Raw genomic sequence first — 18,384 nt, forward strand, 5'->3', positions numbered from 1 at the left:
AGTAAGCCGGCCGCACTTACCTGAAGGCTTTGACCTGTGCGAGGGCGGAGCTGAAGTCCCGAGCTTTCAGCGTCTCGATCAGCGATTGAATGGCCGTCTCAGTGTTGGCCTGTGCCACCTCGGACACACCCACATCCTCTTGTCCGTCAGCTGCTGCCTCTGCCTTCTTCAGACAGCTCTCCAACAGGGCCAGCTCCTCTGACATGTTGATGACCTACAAGATGGACCAGCAGACAAATGGGTCAGAGCAGAACCTGCAGATGCCACTCTTAGTCCCACATGCAGGGATGTCATCTCACAAACACCAGAAAGGGTTACCTGTGATTAGATGCTGCAGGTATTTGAAAGGGTTACTTGTAAAATGGTAAATGGACTGCATTTATATAGCGCTTTTCTACTCATTTGAGTACTCAAAGCACTTTACAGTTATATGCCTCACATCTACCTACCAGTGGCAGAGGCTGCTATACAGGCTTACCAACTGGCCACTGGGAGCTGTTGGGGGTTCAGTGTCTTGCTCAAGGACACTTCGACACTCTGCCAGGATGAGCCAGATTCGAACCAGGGACCTTCCAATCCCCAGTCGACTGCGCTATCTCCTGAGCCACTGTCGCCCCCATACTTGTAAGGTGTGTCACTACGCCCCCTACTTGTAAGGTGTGTGGCTGGGATTTTGACTTACACAGGCAAAATAAAGTGTGTGGGAGATCAGTGCAATGTGGTGAGGAGCACTCTTTTCTATGGGAAAGGGGAGAGGGTGGAGACACTGTAGGGGAGCAGAGCGGGCGGAGTCTCTTGTAGGTGAAGGAGTGGGTTGAGACCCTGTGGGGGAGGGGAGTGGGTGGAGTCTCCGTGGGGGAGCAGAGTGGGCGGAGTCTCTTGTAGGAGAAGGAGTGGGTTGAGACCCTGTGGGGGAGGGGAGCGGGTGGAGTCTCCGTGGGGGAGCAGAGCGGGCGGAGTCTCTTGTAGGTGAGGGAGTGGGTTGAGACCCTGTGGGAGAGGGGAGTGGGTGGAGTCTCCGTGGGGGAGAGGAGTGGACGGAGTCTCTTGTAGGTGAAGGAGTGGGTTGAGACCCTGTGGGGGAGGGGAGTGGGTGGAGTCTCCGTGGGGGAGAGGAGTGGACGGAGTCTCTTGTAGGTGAAGGAGTGGGTTGAGACCCTGTGGGGGAGGGGAGTGGGTGGAGTCTCCGTGGGGGAGAGGAGTGGACGGAGTCTCTTGTAGGTGAAGGAGTGGGTTGAGACCCTGTGGGGGAGGGGAGTGGGTGGAGTCTCCGTGGGGGAGAGGAGTGGACGGAGTCTCTTGTAGGTGAGGGAGTGGGTTGAGACCCTGTGGGGGAGGGGAGTGGGTGGAGTCTCCGTGGGGGAGAGGAGTGGACGGAGTCTCTTGTAGGTGAGGGAGTGGGTTGAGACCCTGTGGGGGAGGGGAGTGGGTGGAGTCTCCGTGGGGGAGAGGAGTGGACGGAGTCTCCGTGGGGGAGCAGAGCGGGCGGAGTCTCTTGTAGGTGAGGGAGTGGGTTGAGACCCTGTGGGGGAGAGGAGTGGGTGGAGTCTCCGTGGGGGAGAGGAGTGGACGGAGTCTCTTGTAGGTGAAGGAGTGGGTTGAGACCCTGTGGGGGAGGGGAGTGGGTGGAGTCTCCGTGGGGGAGAGGAGTGGACGGAGTCTCTTGTAGGTGAGGGAGTGGGTTGAGACCCTGTGGGGGAGGGGAGTGGGTGGAGTCTCCGTGGGGGAGCAGAGCGGGCGGAGTCTCTTGTAGGTGAGGGAGTGGGTTGAGACCCTGTGGGGGAGAGGAGTGGGTGGAGTCTCCGTGGGGGAGAGGAGTGGACGGAGTCTCCGTGGGGGAGAGGAGTGGACGGAGTCTCTGTGGGGGAGAGGAGTGGACGGAGTCTCCGTGGGGGAGAGGAGTGGACGGAGTCTCCGTGGGGGAGAGGAGTGGACGGAGTCTCCGTGGGGGAGAGGAGTGGACGGAGTCTCCGTGGGGGAGAGGAGTGGACGGAGTCTCCGTGGGGGAGGGGAGCGGGTGGAGTCTCTGTGGGGGAGAGGAGTGGACGGAGTCTCTGTGGGGGAGAGGAGTGGACGGAGTCTCCGTGGGGGAGAGGAGTGGACGGAGTCTCTTGTAGGTGAGGGAGTGGGTTGAGACCCTGTGGGGGAGGGGAGTGGACGGAGTCTCCGTGGGGGAGAGGAGTGGACGGAGTCTCTGTGGGGGAGAGGAGTGGACGGAGTCTCTGTGGGGGAGAGGAGTGGACGGAGTCTCCGTGGGGGAGAGGAGTGGACGGAGTCTCCGTGGGGGAGGGGAGCGGGTGGAGTCTCTGTGGGGGAGAGGAGTGGACGGAGTCTCCGTGGGGGAGAGGAGTGGACGGAGTCTCTGTGGGGGAGAGGAGTGGGTGGAGTCTCTGTGGGGTGGGGACTGGGGGCGTGCACAGCATGGGGCGCAGGGAGAGAAGAGTTGCCTCAGAGCTGCTCTGTCGCTCTGTATTTCGCATGCTCCAGGCGCCCTGCCTCTGTGTCACTGCTGATCTCCTGAGACGGCATGAAGACCAATTACAGATAACCATCTCTGGAAGGAGGGGAAAAACAGTGTGCTTCCATCGCCTGACAGCACCCACCCTGCGACCCCCCACAACCTTAAATGCTCCCCAGAAGTCCCAACCCCTCCCCCCCAACACCTCCGCGCCTATACTGGTGTCGGTCTAGCCCTGCCCCTTACCTCTGCCTCTTTCTTTATGGTGTCCACTCGGTTGATGAGCTTGCAGTATGCCTGGAAGAGCAGCAGCAACTGGAAGTGCAATTTATACAGCCTGCGACATAACTCCAGCTCCTGCAGGGAGGGAGAGCAGGAGGTGGGGAGGGAGAGAGGGAGGGAGGGAGAGAGAGAGGGAGAGGAAAGAGAGAGAGAGGGAAAGGTTTACCTGAAAAGGCATCATAAAAGAGGCAACATCAGCCATTCCATTCAGACTGAGATGGGCCAAACAGAGACGGAGCTCCACTCAGACTGACGTGGGCCAATCGGAGACGGAGCTCCACTCAGACTGACGTGGGCCAATCGGAGACGGAGCTCCACTCAGACTGACGTGGGCCAATCGGAGACGGAGCTCCACTCAGACTGACGTGGGCCAATCGGAGACGGAGCACCACTCAGACTGACGTGAGCCAATCGGAGACGGAGCTCCACTCAGACTGACGTGAGCCAATCGGAGACGGAGCACCACTCATACTGAGATGGGGAAATCAGAGATGGAGTTCCTGGGTTAGGCACGGGGGGGAGAAGATGGCAGAGTTAACAAGCCGCTGAGGCACAGAACTGTCGCTAATGGCGACGGCGACAACGCCTCAGTGGCCGAACACGCCCCGCCCCGCGGCGTGTGCGCCGTGTTTCTCTCCCGGTGGTAAACGGAGAGAAAAAGGCGATGAAGGAATGAGCATGCAACATTTAGGATGGATTCAGCCATACTCTCCTCCCACGCCTTTCAATACCTCTCGCACGCAATGGCCTTTCAATGGTTAAATCTCTACGACCATGTTTTTTCAACAAATGTGGGTAGATTGTACAGTGCGTGTCAAATTCTTCCATTGAAGGCCAGGGAGGTGTTAATGCAAACGTCTTCTGGAAATCAGCAGCATGGTAAGAGAGGGTTAAATAATGATTATTCTGAGAAAAGCATAAATATGCGTAAACTCATGAGGGGAGTGGGCAGAGACTGTCCCGTGATCGGGGGTGGGGGGGGGGTGGGGCTGAAGGCATGGAATGGCTGCGCAGAACTGCGCAAACGCACGCTGACAGGGATGGAAATGGTCATTCGGCCATCCAACATGATTAGAGACTCTAGTATTGAAGAAACCACTTACTGCTAGAGTTTCCATTCGCTAAGCAAGAGGGAGAGCAGGTCACGAAAACAACAAACAAGAGGAAGAGAAGAAAGACCGAGGATTAGTCAGCTTTTAACTACTGGACCAGGAACAGCATCTGAGCAGAGAAGGGTAATCGCAAAACCACGTTCCCTGCACTCAAAACAGTAGGTTTCAAAGAGGGCAGAAACCACAGCACCAGTATACCGAACAGCGCCATTCAAGCAAATCACAGTCACACAAATCGCACGACCCAGCACAGTGTTTCATTAGAGAGAGAAGAGACAGCCATTCCGAGGAGGTGGAAGATGCAAGTAGCAGGCCCTTAAGAGTTTACGCAGACAACAGATCAGGACATCAGAGTTTGGGAAAGTCTAGCTGTTACTGTTGTAGGTAAACCCTGGTGCTGGAATGTTCATCAGCACTGTCCGACTGCAACGCCCAGCAGATCACTGTCTGACTGCAACATCCAGTAAGGAAGCTGTACATTGACGGGTCACGCACTCTCACACATGGCCACAGACAGCGGGACGGCCTGGGCTTTGATTCCAGCGGGTTTTAAGTCCCCTGTAGGACCCCGGAACGGGTTTGAGGGTTTAATCAAGCCGCCGGTTGGCTGGAAGGAGAGTCCGCGAACGCTGCAGCCATCTGAGGGTAGCTGTGCTGATCTCACTGCCAAAAACGGCGGGAAAGCCAGCACAGCCCTGAGGTGACCCGGGTAGGGGGACGGCACTGTATTCCAAGCGCTAGTGTAACTCGCGAGAGCGCTGGTAACACTCCGTCCCGTTCGGGCTGTCCTTCAACACCCCTGCAGAGGCTGGCGGGAGCGCTGTGGGGGTCTGAGGGGCGTCAGCCGCACCCCCCCCCCCCCTGTTTTGGGAGAGAGAGGAGAAGACCGGCAGGGGCCGCGCCGCGCCTTGGGAGCACTGCGCCGGGGGGAGGCAAAGGGACTGTCCCATTCAGAGGAATCTCTGCGCTTGGGCGACAGACTGCTGACAGCCGGCACCCAGCTGCCAGTCTCGCCCAAGCTGGCAGACGCGCCCGCGGCCCCATGGCAAATCAGTGAGCGGTAAACATCTTGATATTAGACACTCAGAGACCCAGGGCTCATCAGAGAGGGTATAAACCATCACTCTTGGTCTGAGCTAATGAACCCAGTGCAGTTATTAGGAAAAAGCATCCCCAGGAACCACTCTCAGTCCTATAGCTAAACAAGGGCACCAGATCCACACAGAGTGGATCTGCTTCCTACCTGTCCCAATCTAACGGAACGCACACTGCCACTGGAAACGTGAATGTTGAAAAGATGGTTAAAAAGGGTCCCTTTGGGACCCAGTTTGAAAAGTTTGAAAAGCAAAGATGGTCAATTTGCGTATGGGCAAGATGTCTAACGCATGATCCATCTCCCTCCTGTCAAATTCACTCATCATATATCTGAACGCTACAGCATAAACGCGCACACCTCTGAAGGCTTCCACACACAGCGCGCAGTGTTGTCCGGCTTGGTGCCAGTGTGCTGTCCTTACCTGGGCTTGCGTATTGGGCCGAGAGGGGCTGTCCTTCTCCCCGAAGGTTTTCACGCAGTTGTCCAGCCACTGCAGACAGAGGAGTTAGAGGAAAGCCGGTCACTCCCCTGTGCATGGCATCACCACAACGGCACCCCACTGGACAATTCCACTCACACAGCCGAGACCCCGGAGAGCACTGACACCACCTGTACACTAGTGTCTTACAGCATGACTGATACCACCTGCAGACTAATGTTTTACAGCGTGACTGACACCATCTGTACAAAGTCTCACAGCATGACTGATACCACCTATACAGTAATGTCTTACAACTTGCCCTGGGTTTTTTTTGACTCCCTCAGGAAAATCTGGTTCCCTCTGAAAAATCTTTATTGTAGAAACAAATAACTATATACAAATAACACTATAACAAATTAAATTTGATTGATTATTGAGTGATTGATACCACACACACAGACATCCACATGCATGCATACACACACTCATTGAAGAATACAGAGACACACACACACACGAATACTGATACTATCACATGCGCACACACATGCTTGTGCATACACACAGTCATCCTTAAATGATAGATTCCCCCTCCCCACCCCTGCCAGGGAGCTCTGGGGGAGTGTAAGGGGTGGGGGTACCGTATCCCAGGCAGTAAATTGAATAAGAGCGCTGTACTTAGCGAATTAAAGGGCCTACTGGAGCGAGGAGGGCGGGGCTGGATCCTCCAGGGACTGCGCCTGTCTCATTCAATCAGCGGCCCCACTTCCAGGCCCCTCCCGCTATCTGATCTCTCCCATCTGTCTGCACCCCCTCCCCGACAGACTCAGGTCGGCGCGCCCACCCCCCTCCCCGACAGACCCAGGCTGGTGTGCCCACCCCCTCCCCGACAGACCCGGGCCGGCGCACCCACCCCCTCCCCGACAGACCCAGGCCGGCGCACCCACCCCCTCCCCGACAGACCCAGGCTGGTGTGCCCACCCCCTCCCTGACAGACCCGGGCCGGTGCGGACCCTGCCTGATTGGCGGAGCGCGAGCAGGAGGAAGACCATGCTGACTCTGACAGCAGGGAGGTCAAAGCGGAGGTGCTTTCTGACCCCAGCATCGTTCCACTCCCTGAGTTCGCTTGCATAAAGCCCCAGAGGCTCTGCTCACCTCCACCAGCTCAAACAGGAGGCCAGAGACCCAGCGTCTGTACATCTGACACCTGTCTAATGACCCTCAAAGCCCTCCTCCCCCAAATTACCCATCACTCTGATCTCAGAGCAGGGGAAGAACCTTTACACAAGGTGATGGTCCAGAACCTGCTTGTGGTGGTTTCATCCTTAAACTTGAGGACCATCTGCAGCTGATTCCTTTTGTCTCATGCGGCACTACAGAGCATCTGACACCACTTCATTTAAGCACTTCAGGTGAGATGGTTTTAATGTTTTACACTTTAGTGAAACCTGAAAACGTCCCAGACTAGATTTCCAACAATGACTGCTTTTACTTGACACCATTGTCGTTTTATAATTTAACTTTTTTTCATAGTGCGGTACTTATCAGAGACGCAATATGATAAAACGCCTACGAACACACTACTGCAGGTTGCAAAAGAGAGCCTTCACCTGCCTTCGCCCAAAAACCGAATGTGTTTTAGCAGTTAATGTATGTCAATCATTAAAATACCTCTTTCCATGACCTTTTTGTCTTTAATCCAGAGCTATCAAGAGCTGATCAACATACTTCAGTGAAATGCATCTGAACCGGTCAATTGTTGTTCAACTGTTAACGATCTCAGCGTAACTTGTCATTGTCTGTGTAAAAGTGTTTAATTGTCAGTGTGAACCAGCTATTGGCTAACGGCTAAACAGCTGCGTGGCTGGACAACAGGCTAACTTCTGAGCGGTCGGGCTGTGCCCGGCTCAAGGCTTCGAGAGATCACCTGTCCCCTACACTCACTCGCCTCACAGCGTGCTCACGGGGTGAGACTGGGGGAAGAGCCCTCACCTGTTGGGCCGCCTCCCTCTTGCCGTTATAGGTGTCCAGGTGCTCCTGCAGCTCCAGAACACTGAACTTCAGAGTCTCCAGCAGCCCGCAGGACACCAGCTGGAAACCAGAGAACAGAGACCGTCATGAGGAACAACACTGACAAAATCAACACTGAAAGCACTGCTCTGCCAACAGAGAACACAGATCATTGCCAAAACCAGGCGAAATCATCCAAAGTGTGGGATTATTTAGAGCGTGTAAAGGACGACCCCAAGAAGGTGACATGCAAACTCTGCATGCAAAGATTTGCCTATCATTCGTCTACCTCAAACATGATTTATCATCTTAAACATGTAGGGGAGAGCCGGTGCGAAACTAACACGGGACGAAAGTAACACCACGATTTTCTCCGAGCCCATAAAAGTCTGATATGCCTGACTGTGTCAGCATGTACAGCATGCAGCACTTACCAGAACCCCGAAAAATGTACGACGTATGATGTATCCCCGCGTGGATACATCATACTTTTGTGGAGTTATACCGAGAAGCTGTTTTCGATCACGAAAAGTAAATTCACTCAAGCGTTTTTTTTTTTTTTTTTGAATGACAAGTTGCGTATATTGTTTCATGTGTCATAGTCATGATCATCTGACAGATTAATTAGTACTCGAACACATCCTGAAGTTTTCCATATCAGAGTTTCTCAGTTTAGAAGCAAGTCAGGTTAAACTGTCAGGAACGATTGTTGGAACGACTGTAACAGTTGTTTCTTTCGTCCCTCTACAATAACAACTACACTTACTATATTATTATATCTAAGTTGTTCCACATTTGTATAGAATAGCACCTTGGTATTGACAGAACACACACGAGAGTTGTTGATCACAAATGAAAATTACTTTCTGTCTGTTAACGTTATCTTTTAAAATGAAGTTTTTCTGAAAAGTGTTACTTCCATCCCAGCTAAGTAGCCTAACGTTATTATCCCTTTCGTACGTAACTTATTTTTATTCAATGTAGAGCGCTGTTACCATGGTTTGTTATGTTCTCATTAGCGTTATTAAGCTTCTCATAGTTTTATGGTTAGCATTTGCTATATTTTTAACGTTAAATCACTGTTTCTTCAAAGTTAAAATCAGCTAGAATTTCTTCCAATCTAGTGTTCTAATCGCACTGGTTTTAGCATACGCACTAAATGGCTAATCACACAGGTGTGACCATACGCGCGAAAGGGTTTTTCCATTAGGCTAAATAATTAATGGCCTAATTAACATTAACGAATTGCAAAGTTAAGGCTGTTACAGCTAAATAAATATATTGTCATATGCGCTATTAGGCTTTTCCAAGTGTTCGTGGGGACTGGGGAAGCTAAATTACCTTGTGTACTGCATGTTTAACTTCATGTTTTGTCTTTTATTTATCATTTGTTTTATAGGTCATTGTGTTGGTGTTACACGTTCATAAGTTGTGTTATGTTATACTGTGATGAAATAAATTAACAAAATGCTCAGTCTCCTTGCTGGCTGTTCCGACACATTCAGAATCGTTACCGCTTTTCCCGTTAGCATTGTCGTTAACAGGCGGCTTCGTGCGTACGCTTGTAAAATTTATATTTTAAAGGCTCATTACGGTTTTGTATTTCTCTGTAACGTAGCACACTGTTAACAATGTTACTTATAACTTTCTCAGCCCTGGAACTCAAACCATTTTCTGATGTCCCAAAAAAAATATATATATTTAAATATTTAAATTAATGTCAGAAAGTGCGACAATTAGTCGACTAATGGCTTGAACTAACAACTACTAGTCAACTAGGAAAATCTTTGGTCGGGGGCAGCACTAAAGGAAACTACACTGACACAACAAACACTGATACTGAAAACAGACCAAACAATGAGGAGTCACAGAGGACACTGGCACTGAAGCCACAGCTGAGTCTCTGTCTATGCTGTATGAACATGACACTTGTAAGTTCCAAACTGCCTGAACACCATTAGCACATCCGTCTCATTTCATACTCAGGCTTGTCATGGGATTGGTTCAGGAACGTCTGAAAGCCTTTAGGGTGTGGACTCACCGTCTCTGCATCCACAAAGACGGTGGGACACTCGGAGCAGGTCATCATCACCTCCAGCGAGCTGCGGAACTTCTCCCCAATGTGCTGCAGGCTCTCCCCCAGGAAACTGACCGAGGCGTGGGTTAGTGAGCCGAACTTCCGCTGAATGCTCTGCAGCCACACACAGTGAGCGCCAGGAACACACACAGTTAGCACCAGGAACACACACACCCACCCACAGCGACATGTTTCTCCCCCTCACTCACACTGAAACAGCACGTCTCTCTCTCTCCCTCTTACTGAAACAGCACGTCTCTCTCTCTCCCTCTCACTGAAACAGCACGTCTCTCTCTCCCCCTCTCACTGAAACAGCACGTCTCTCTCTCTCCCTCTCACTGAAACAGCACATCTCTCTCTCTCTCTCCCTCTTACTGAAACAGCACGTCTCTCTCTCTCCCTCTCACTGAAACAGCACGTCTCTCTCTCCCCCTCTCACTGAAACAGCACGTCTCTCTCTCTCCCTCTCACTGAAACAGCACGTCTCTCTCCCTCTCACGGAAAGTGCACGTCTCTCTCTCCCTCTCACTGAAACAGCACGTCTCTCTCTCTCTCTCCCTCTCACTGAAACAGCACGTCTCTCTCTCCCCCTCTCACTGAAACAGCACGTCTCTCTCCCTCTCACGGAAAGTGCACGTCTCTCTCTCCCTCTCACTGAAACAGCACGTCTCTCTCTCTCTCCCTCTCACTGAAACAGCACGTCTCTCTCTCCCCCTCTCACTGAAACAGCACGTCTCTCTCTCTCTCCCTCTCACTGAAACAGCACGTCTCTCTCTCTCCCCCTCTCACTGAAACAGCACGTCTCTCTCTCTCCCTCTCACTGAAACAGCACGTCTCTCTCCCTCTCACGGAAAGTGCACGTCTCTCTCTCCCTCTCACTGAAACAGCACGTCTCTCTCTCTCTCCCTCTCACTGAAACAGCACGTCTCTCTCTCTCTCCCTCTCACTGAAACAGCACATCTCTCTCTCTCTCTCCCTCTCACTGAAACAGCACGTCTCTCTCCCTCTCACTGAAACAGCACGTCTCTCTCTCCCTCTCACTGAAACAGCACGTCTCTCTCTCCCTCTCACTGAAACAGCACGTCTCTCTCCCTCTCCCTCTCACTGAAACAGCACGTCTCTCTCTCCCTCTCACTGAAACAGGACGTCTCTCTCTCTCTCCCTCTCACTGAAACAGCACGTCTCTCTCTCCCTCTCACTGAAACAGCACATGTCTCTCTCTCTCTCACTGAAACAGCACATGTCTCTCTCTCTCTCACTGAAACAGCACGTCTCTCTCTCCCTCTCACTGAAACAGCACGTCTCTCTCTCTCTCACTGAAACAGCACGTCTCTCTCTCCCTCTCACTGAAACAGCACATGTCTCTCTCTCTCTCACTGAAACAGCACGTCTCTCTCTCTCTCTCACTGAAACAGCACATCTCTCTCTCCCTCTCACTGAAACAGCACGTCTCTCTCTCCCTCTCACTGAAACAGCACGTCTCTCTCTCTCTCACTGAAACAGCACGTCTCTCTCTCCCTCTCACTGAAACAGCACGTCTCTCTCTCTCTCCCTCTCACTGAAACAGCACGTCTCTCTCTCCCTCTCACTGAAACAGCACATGTCTCTCTCTCTCTCACTGAAACAGCACATCTCTCTCTCTCCCTCTCAATGAAACAGCACGTCTCTCTCTCCCTCTCACTGAAACAGCACGTCTCTCTCTCTCCCTCTCACTGAAACAGCACGTCTCTCTCTCTCCCTCTCACTGAAACAGCACGTCTCTCTCTCCCTCTCACTGAAACAGCACGTCTCTCTCTCCCTCTCACTGAAACAGCACGTCTCTCTCTCTGTCACTGACACAGCATGTCTCTCTCTCTCAGTCACTGACACAGCATGTCTCTCTCTCTCAGTCACTGACACAACAGTCTCGCTCACCTGAAAGAGCCGGGAGAACACATGGAAGGTGTGGACAGCAGAGGATCCATCCGTGTCTGACAGCATCTGGTTGACATGGCAACGCCAGGCATCCTCCTCATCCTCATAAGCCACAGGCTGGAAGGCCGCTAAGATGGCGGAGAGAAAGGGCGAGGGCGGCGGAGACGCCTGGGTTTCTGGGAACCCATCCGGATCTCCTTCATCCTGACTGGAGGCAGAGACACAGATTGACCATAATTACCGATACACACACACACACACACACACACACACACACAGGCTCACATACTTAACACACATGCTCACATACTTACACACACATGCTCATACACACACGCGGTCACACACATACGCACACTCTTACACATGCATGTATGCACACACAAAGATCTACTTCACATATGGATACAAACATACATTTACTTATTCACTCACACACACACATGCTCTCACACAATCTGTCTCTCTGACTGCAGATGAGCTGCAGTAGCTGTGTTATGCTGCAGCGCCTTGCCTCCTATAGAGCTACAGTGCAGTCTCTCATCCAACAGCACTCAATACACACACACACACACAGACACTCTCTCTCTCTCTCACTCACTCACACACACACACACACACACACACACACACACACGGTGCTGATACTCACAGGCCAGCCGGCCCGAACAGCCTGATGAAGCAGACAGAGTAAATGTATCTGAGGCTGCTGGTGCTGACGGTGGGAGAGATCACCCTCATCCTGGCAGTCCTGCAGCCACATGCAGATGGGCCAGGCTGCGGCAGCGCTCTGCTACTACCCACACTGCCTGCTGCGTCAGTGTCACATCCTCACACACTGCCTGCTGCATCCTCACACACTGCCTGCTGCATCCTCACACACTGCCTGCTGCATCCTCACACACTGCCTGCTGCGTCAGCGTCACATCCTCACACACTGCCTGCTGCATCCTCACACACTGCCTGCTGCATCCTCACACACTGCCTGCTGCGTCAGCGTCACATCCTCACACACTGCCTGCTGCATCCTCACACACTGCCTGCTGCATCCTAACACACTGCCTGCTGCGTCAGCGTCACATCCTCACACACTGCCTGCTGCATCCTCACACACTGCCTGCTGCATCCTCACACACTGCCTGCTGCGTCAGTGTCACATCCCCACACACTGCCTGCTGCATCCTCACACACTGCCTGCTGCGTCAGTGTCACATCCCCACACACTGCCTGCTGCATCCTCACACACTGCCTGCTGCATCCTCACACACTGCCTGCTGCATCCTCACTGCCTGCTGTGTCAGTGTCACATCCTCACACACTGCCTGCTGCATCCTCACACACTGCCTGCTGCGTCAGTGTCACATCCTCACACACTGCCTCCTGCATCCTCACACACTGCCTGCTGCATCCTCACACACTGCCTGCTGCATCCTCACACACTGCCTGCTGCATCCTCACACACTGCCTGCTGTGTCAGTGTCACATCCTCACACACTGCCTGCTGCATCCTCACACACTGCCTGCTGCGTCAGCGTCACATCCTCACACACTGCCTGCTGCATCCTCACACACTGCCTGCTGCATCCTCACACACTGCCTGCTGCGTCAGCGTCACATCCTCACACACTGCCTGCTGCGTCAGCGTCACATCCTAACACACTGCCTGCTGCGTCAGCGTCACATCCTAACACACTGCCTGCTGCGTCAGCGTCACATCCTCACACACTGCCTGCTGCGTCAGCGTCACATCCTAACACAGCCAGGACTTCCTGCAGCCACAGCCTCACGCTCGTTCCTCCTTAAGGCAGGGTGAGAGTGTGTATGAGAGAGTATGTGAGAGTGTTGCAGGCTGAGACTGAATGAATGAAGGGCCAGTTGTGGTCTTGGCTGTGCTCGGTGTCCTGTGCCCAGTGCTGGCCCACCTTCAGAGCGGCACAGCGCCAGAGACGCCAATTCATCAGAGCAGGACACTCTGCTAATCACAGCTCCCATTCACTTTTTATACTTAAGGTGACTGAGGGGGCCATGCAGTGACCCTCTGCCCACCTGGCGCCTGGCCAGCAGAGACCGTACTCTGAGAACACAGCCGAGTGATCAGACAGTGTGTCCTACTCTGCCACCATCTCAGCTAACAGACGCTAAAACGCGCCAACAGAATCCTGAACCTTCTGCCTCTGAGCTACACTGTGCATTCTCTTCCACCGCCAGCAGGGGGAAACACTCCCCCACCCACATACACGTAATCTCTCTGACAGGTAAACTCTCATACACTCAGACAGGTGCGCATTCTCTCACACACAGGTAAATGTTCGCACCTGGACAGCCCGGAGAAGTCGGCCTCTTCCTCCTCACACCTCTCATCGAGCTCCTTCAGGGCCAGCGTCACGTCCTCCTCACAGATGGAGGCGGGGGGGCTGTCGGGAGCCAGGGGCGGGGCGCCGTCGTCCTCGCACAGTGACCCGGGGGGGCTGTCGGTCGCCGGGGGCGGGGCCGCCGGGTCCAGGTCATCCTGGGGATCAGGGGGGTCGGGCAGCTCCGGGGGATCAGGGGGCAGCAGGGGGGCGCTGCAGAATCCTGTGTCCTCGCTCACGCTGCTGCTCAGCTCATCCGCCGCCGTCACGCTGACGTCCTGCACAGCACACAGCCAGAGGGGGGGGGGCGCCGGTCAGCACACAGCAGACAGCCAACAGGGACGGGCGCATCTGCGATTGGAGCACCCAGCCCTCCTGTGTCGTCAGCGGCTCTTTCCTCAGAACATTCTGGAGACTGTGCTTCCGTTACAGAGAGACAGCAGCGAACAGACGGCCAGCGTGGGTCTGCAACAGCGGCCCCGGACGTCAGGGGCCCTGCAGAGCCACAGACGTGAATGCCACAGGAGGGGTCAGTCACTGCTGCCAACAGGAAGTAAACGTCATCGCTACATTCAGAGCGCGCATCACGCGCCTTACGTCCCAGAGTTATGAGAAACATGACGCAGCCGTTAATTTGATTTACCAAATTTCTCTGCATCCAGTACACTTCACTGCGCAGAGCAGAGAGAAGCCCTGGGTAGCTTTAATTGAGAAAGTGTGTGGCTTTTTTTTTTTTTTTTGTTTAAGTCCATTAAAAATGGCTGGTAGCCAGCAGGTTTGTAATGCATGTTATTAGCGAAAGCTTTTAGAGACACAGGGCTGCCATAAACGCTGGTGACTCATAGTATTGATGGTTTTATCTGAGGCCTTTCTGGAAGTCATTACATTAGCCTGCCATTCTGATGCACAGATACCCTTCAGTTCACATTCAGGCACCACCAGCCCCCCCCCTTTAGACCTGGGGACTCAGACTACCTCACCCTCACCCTCACTATGCAGCCCAAAGGGACTGTACACTGAGGAGGTCAGCACAAACACGATCCAACACTCCAACACTCCAAAGCACACACGCACATGCATGCATGCATGCGCGCGCACACACACGCACACACGCACACACACATTGCACGATCTAGCTCAGGCGGGTGTGTAGCTCACACGCTAACTGCCGCCACCATCTGGAAACCCACAGCTTTTTCTCTCTGCTGGTTTAACCAGAGGGACGACCCACACCAACTCTCCACACACATCAAACACGCCTATATCTGTAGCACAAAACAATGTCCCATGCGCCTCTCAATGTGTGTGTCAGTTCCCGTTTCCTGTGTGAGAAAGGAAAAGCAGCTGCTGTTAGTAGGTTAGCACAGAGCAGTATGCAGCAGGTTAGCGCTTCCGTACACAGATTCTCTCACTCTCGGGTACGCGAGTGACCGGAGTGGGGAGGATGCAGTTATTCACCGTGCCTTCAGCGGGGACGCACAACAGACACTGCAGCTCGCCTCTGCTACTTTCTGCTGCCCGCCCTCTCAGTCTGGCTACACTTCCTGTCGATGTCACTTCCTGTCGATGTCACTTCCTGCCCCCCCCCCCCCCCCCCCCCCCATTTTCCTGCCTGAGCTGGTAATTTACTACTGTGTTCTGTCTGCTGCTGCTAGCTGCTGACGGAGGAGAGGCAGAAGGTCATACTCACAGCCAGAACAGCGGCCGGCTCGTCACACTCTGCCCCCATTTAAAGCATTTACAGAGGGGGCAGGATTCTCCAGTCCTCCTTAGGAATTGGATCCAAATCGGAGACAGTCGCGTGTTAGATTCCTGCTCGCCCAGCCAGCCTAAGGTGTCCATCGCTCCCCCACAATCTCTCCCCCAATCACACGGTAAGCAGACAAGCAAGCCCCGCTCACCCTAAAGCCAAGGCGGGAGGAGAGCGGAAGGAAGGAGAGGGAAAGGGAGCATTTGTGCGACAGAACCCCCACAGCCAAACACCCCAGACAGCGCGAGACGGTAAAGACCAAGAGAGCGCTCCCTGCTGCTGGAGGCGTGTGTGAAGGGGTCTGTGGTCAGCGAGGGGGAGCAGCGGTGTCCCATCCAGAGGGACGAAAATCGCCTGCTTACCACTCTCTGAGACAGAGGGGGGGGGGTGGGGAGGAGGGCACCAGTGAGGGGGCAGGGGCAGGAGCTAGAAAGCGCCAGTACACCACAGCTTATTGCGGCTCCCGATTGGTCCCACCTCAGGCGGCTGGCTGCTAGTGCTGTCTGAGTGCGCGGGCTCCAGGGCAGGGCTCTCTGGGTGCGGCAGGGGCGTGGCCTCCTCCGTCACCGCACTGCTGGACGACTCCTGCGATTGCTGCAGGGAGTCGACGTGGTTGGAGGTGGCGTCGTCGGTCGCCGAGTCGCTGTTCAGCTGTGGGAGAGGGGGAGCGCATCACCGTCACCATCACTGCAGCAACACGATCACCACACAGTCACACTGCTCTGAGATCAACTCGCCAGGGCTGGCTCTGTGGCACCAGCCCCGACCACAGCTCATGAATTGCAAGGGGTACAGTCAAAGTTAAACGGCCTACACAGCCACACAGTGCAGCAGGACTCCTGAGTTACACTGTACTGACAATGGCCTCTTTCGGCCTGAGCCGTCAGAACAGAACATAGATTAGAGGCAACACGTCCCTTAAACAGCAAAGACAATCAAACTCAGTGCTACAGTTTTCTGTTCTACAATTTTCTGTGTGAAACGGCTCATCTCTCCCACAGGGAACATGTTGCATGCTTGAGTTAGGAGAGGCTTCATTCATTTCTACCCCACTTCCCTATCCGAGCCACCAGGCGGTCAAACACAGCCGAGACCGGCCAGCGTGTTATAGAGCATCCTCACAACCAGGCAGGAGAAGCTGCATCAGGAAGCCGAGAGGAGGGGAAGAAGAGAAGAGGGAGGAAAAGAGGAAAAAAAAGTAGCAGAAGGAGGAGGAGGAGAGGGAGGAAAGAGGGGGAGGAAGAGAAGGCAAGAGTATCTTCAGCCATTTGGGGGTGGTCTCTCTGAGCATGGAAGCGGAGCAATCTCTATATGCGTTCAGTATTAGTGCAGTCAGAGAAATGCAAACTGAAGCAGGAGGACTTCAGAATGATACAGGATCGTGCTGTTACAGGAGGTACACTGCAGACTCGGTGTCGCTCTACAATGAATCATGCCATGTGTCGCTTTCACAGACGACTCGCAGGGAATCGAGTCAAATGGCCCATTCCAAACAAAACAACCTGATCAGACTTTGACCAGAGGCGGACCACCTCCCCAGAATGCAGGGCGGAGGTGGACTGTTCACTGGGTCAAGTTGGGCGTCAGGACTTTACTCCTTGTTCTGACTGATTTGATTGGACTACAACGCAAATGAAGTGGTCTTCAGAGCCGAAATGGCAGATCCTGGAAAACGTTTCTCTTGAAACAATGAGGAAGCTGGGAAAGTTACTCACCTCCAGTGGCAGAGTAAGAAAAGGTGGCAATCTAGTGCACTGGCTATAAGGAAATGGAGAGCGCCGATTTAAGAGTGTCGGGGGAGGAGGGGGGGGGGGGGGGGGGAGGCGGAGTCTAGAGCAGAAGCAAGCAGATAGCCCCACCCACTCCTGCTGCAGACCAACGCACACACACCATGCCAGCCCCCGCAGGCTGGGGGGGCGAGGCCGGGGGGGAGGGGACTTACGAGGTTGGAGCGGGTCAGAATCTGGCTAGCGGTCAGTACCTCCTCCTCGGACGACTCGTCGGTATCCTCCTGGTTTGTGAGGTTGAGGCTGGGCGTGCTGCCGGTGTACTGGCACTCCTGCAGGGAGGGCGTATCGCCCTTGTCCATGCTATCCAGAGAGCGCCGACGCACGCCCCAGTTGAAGTTGTCCATGCTCTCCCCCTGCAGGCCACCGAGGGAACAGCAGTCAGAATCACACACACAGCTGCGCAGCTACAACTGATCCAGAATCAGGGCTGAGCCAACGCAGGCCTCAGGCTCAGATGAAATGACACCAGAACCAGACCGTGCCATAACAGCCCACTAGAGCCCAGTCAGCCCCCGTCTCTTTAACCGATCACTGCATTCCGGAAGGAGAGAGAAGCTTTTTGATTGGCTCATACAAGTTTAATAGCAGGAAAGGGCTGCAATCAGTATGAGGTTCATAAAGCCTGACTGGGTCACTGCCACTGATCCTGGATCAGCAGGTTACACTCAATTTCTGCAGCCTGGTTCATGTCTGTGGTGCCATACCCAGAAGACATGTTCTAATCCTCTTATGCACAGTGAAACATGTTCTAATCCCTTTCTGCACAGTGAAAAATGTTCTAATCCCTTTCTGCACAGTGAAAAATGTTCTAATCCCTTTCTGCACAACGAAACATGTTCTAATCTTACCACACGTATTGTAAATCCAGGCATCACCATTAAAATAACGAGGAGCCAGGGGGGGCAAATAACACACTGACTGCAATGCTACAGTATGCAAGACAAACACGTGACGGACATCACCACAGAAACACAGAGGTGTATAACACCGGGCCAGACGAACAGTCATTCAGCTAAATGGTCAGGTGACACAGAGGGGGAACAAGAAGAAGAAAAACATGAACCTCACAGAGCTTTCTGTCTAGGGCACAATGTGTGATTGGAAAATCTTGGTACATGACTAG

The 18,384-nt window shown here is 53.6% G+C and overlaps 1 protein-coding gene across 7 annotated transcripts in view; it reads right to left on the reverse strand.

Moving 5' to 3' along the window:
* The window catches only part of fryl (furry homolog, like), a 130,497-nt gene that overhangs the window by 478 nt on the left and 111,635 nt on the right, over nt 1–18,384 (reverse strand). For 5 of the 7 annotated variants that reach the window (XM_036522869.1, XM_036522868.1, XM_036522865.1 and 2 more), the window contains 10 exons: nt 17,414–17,614; nt 15,949–16,122; nt 13,686–13,999; nt 11,371–11,578; nt 9,421–9,570; nt 7,362–7,460; nt 5,370–5,438; nt 3,844–3,861; nt 2,705–2,815; nt 21–214 (listed from right to left, as the gene is read on the reverse strand). In XM_036522869.1, coding sequence (XP_036378762.1) covers nt 21–214; nt 2,705–2,815; nt 3,844–3,861; nt 5,370–5,438; nt 7,362–7,460; nt 9,421–9,570; nt 11,371–11,578; nt 13,686–13,999; nt 15,949–16,122; nt 17,414–17,614 — 1,538 coding nt within the window. The remainder of the gene's footprint in view (nt 1–20; nt 215–2,704; nt 2,816–3,843; nt 3,862–5,369; nt 5,439–7,361; nt 7,461–9,420; nt 9,571–11,370; nt 11,579–13,685; nt 14,000–15,948; nt 16,123–17,413; nt 17,615–18,384) is intronic. The other 2 variants (XM_036522866.1, XM_036522871.1) reach the window with 1 other exon arrangement.

The sequence above is a fragment of the Megalops cyprinoides genome, chromosome 2 (assembly GCF_013368585.1).
Source record: "Megalops cyprinoides isolate fMegCyp1 chromosome 2, fMegCyp1.pri, whole genome shotgun sequence".
Lineage (NCBI taxonomy): Eukaryota > Metazoa > Chordata > Actinopteri > Elopiformes > Megalopidae > Megalops > Megalops cyprinoides.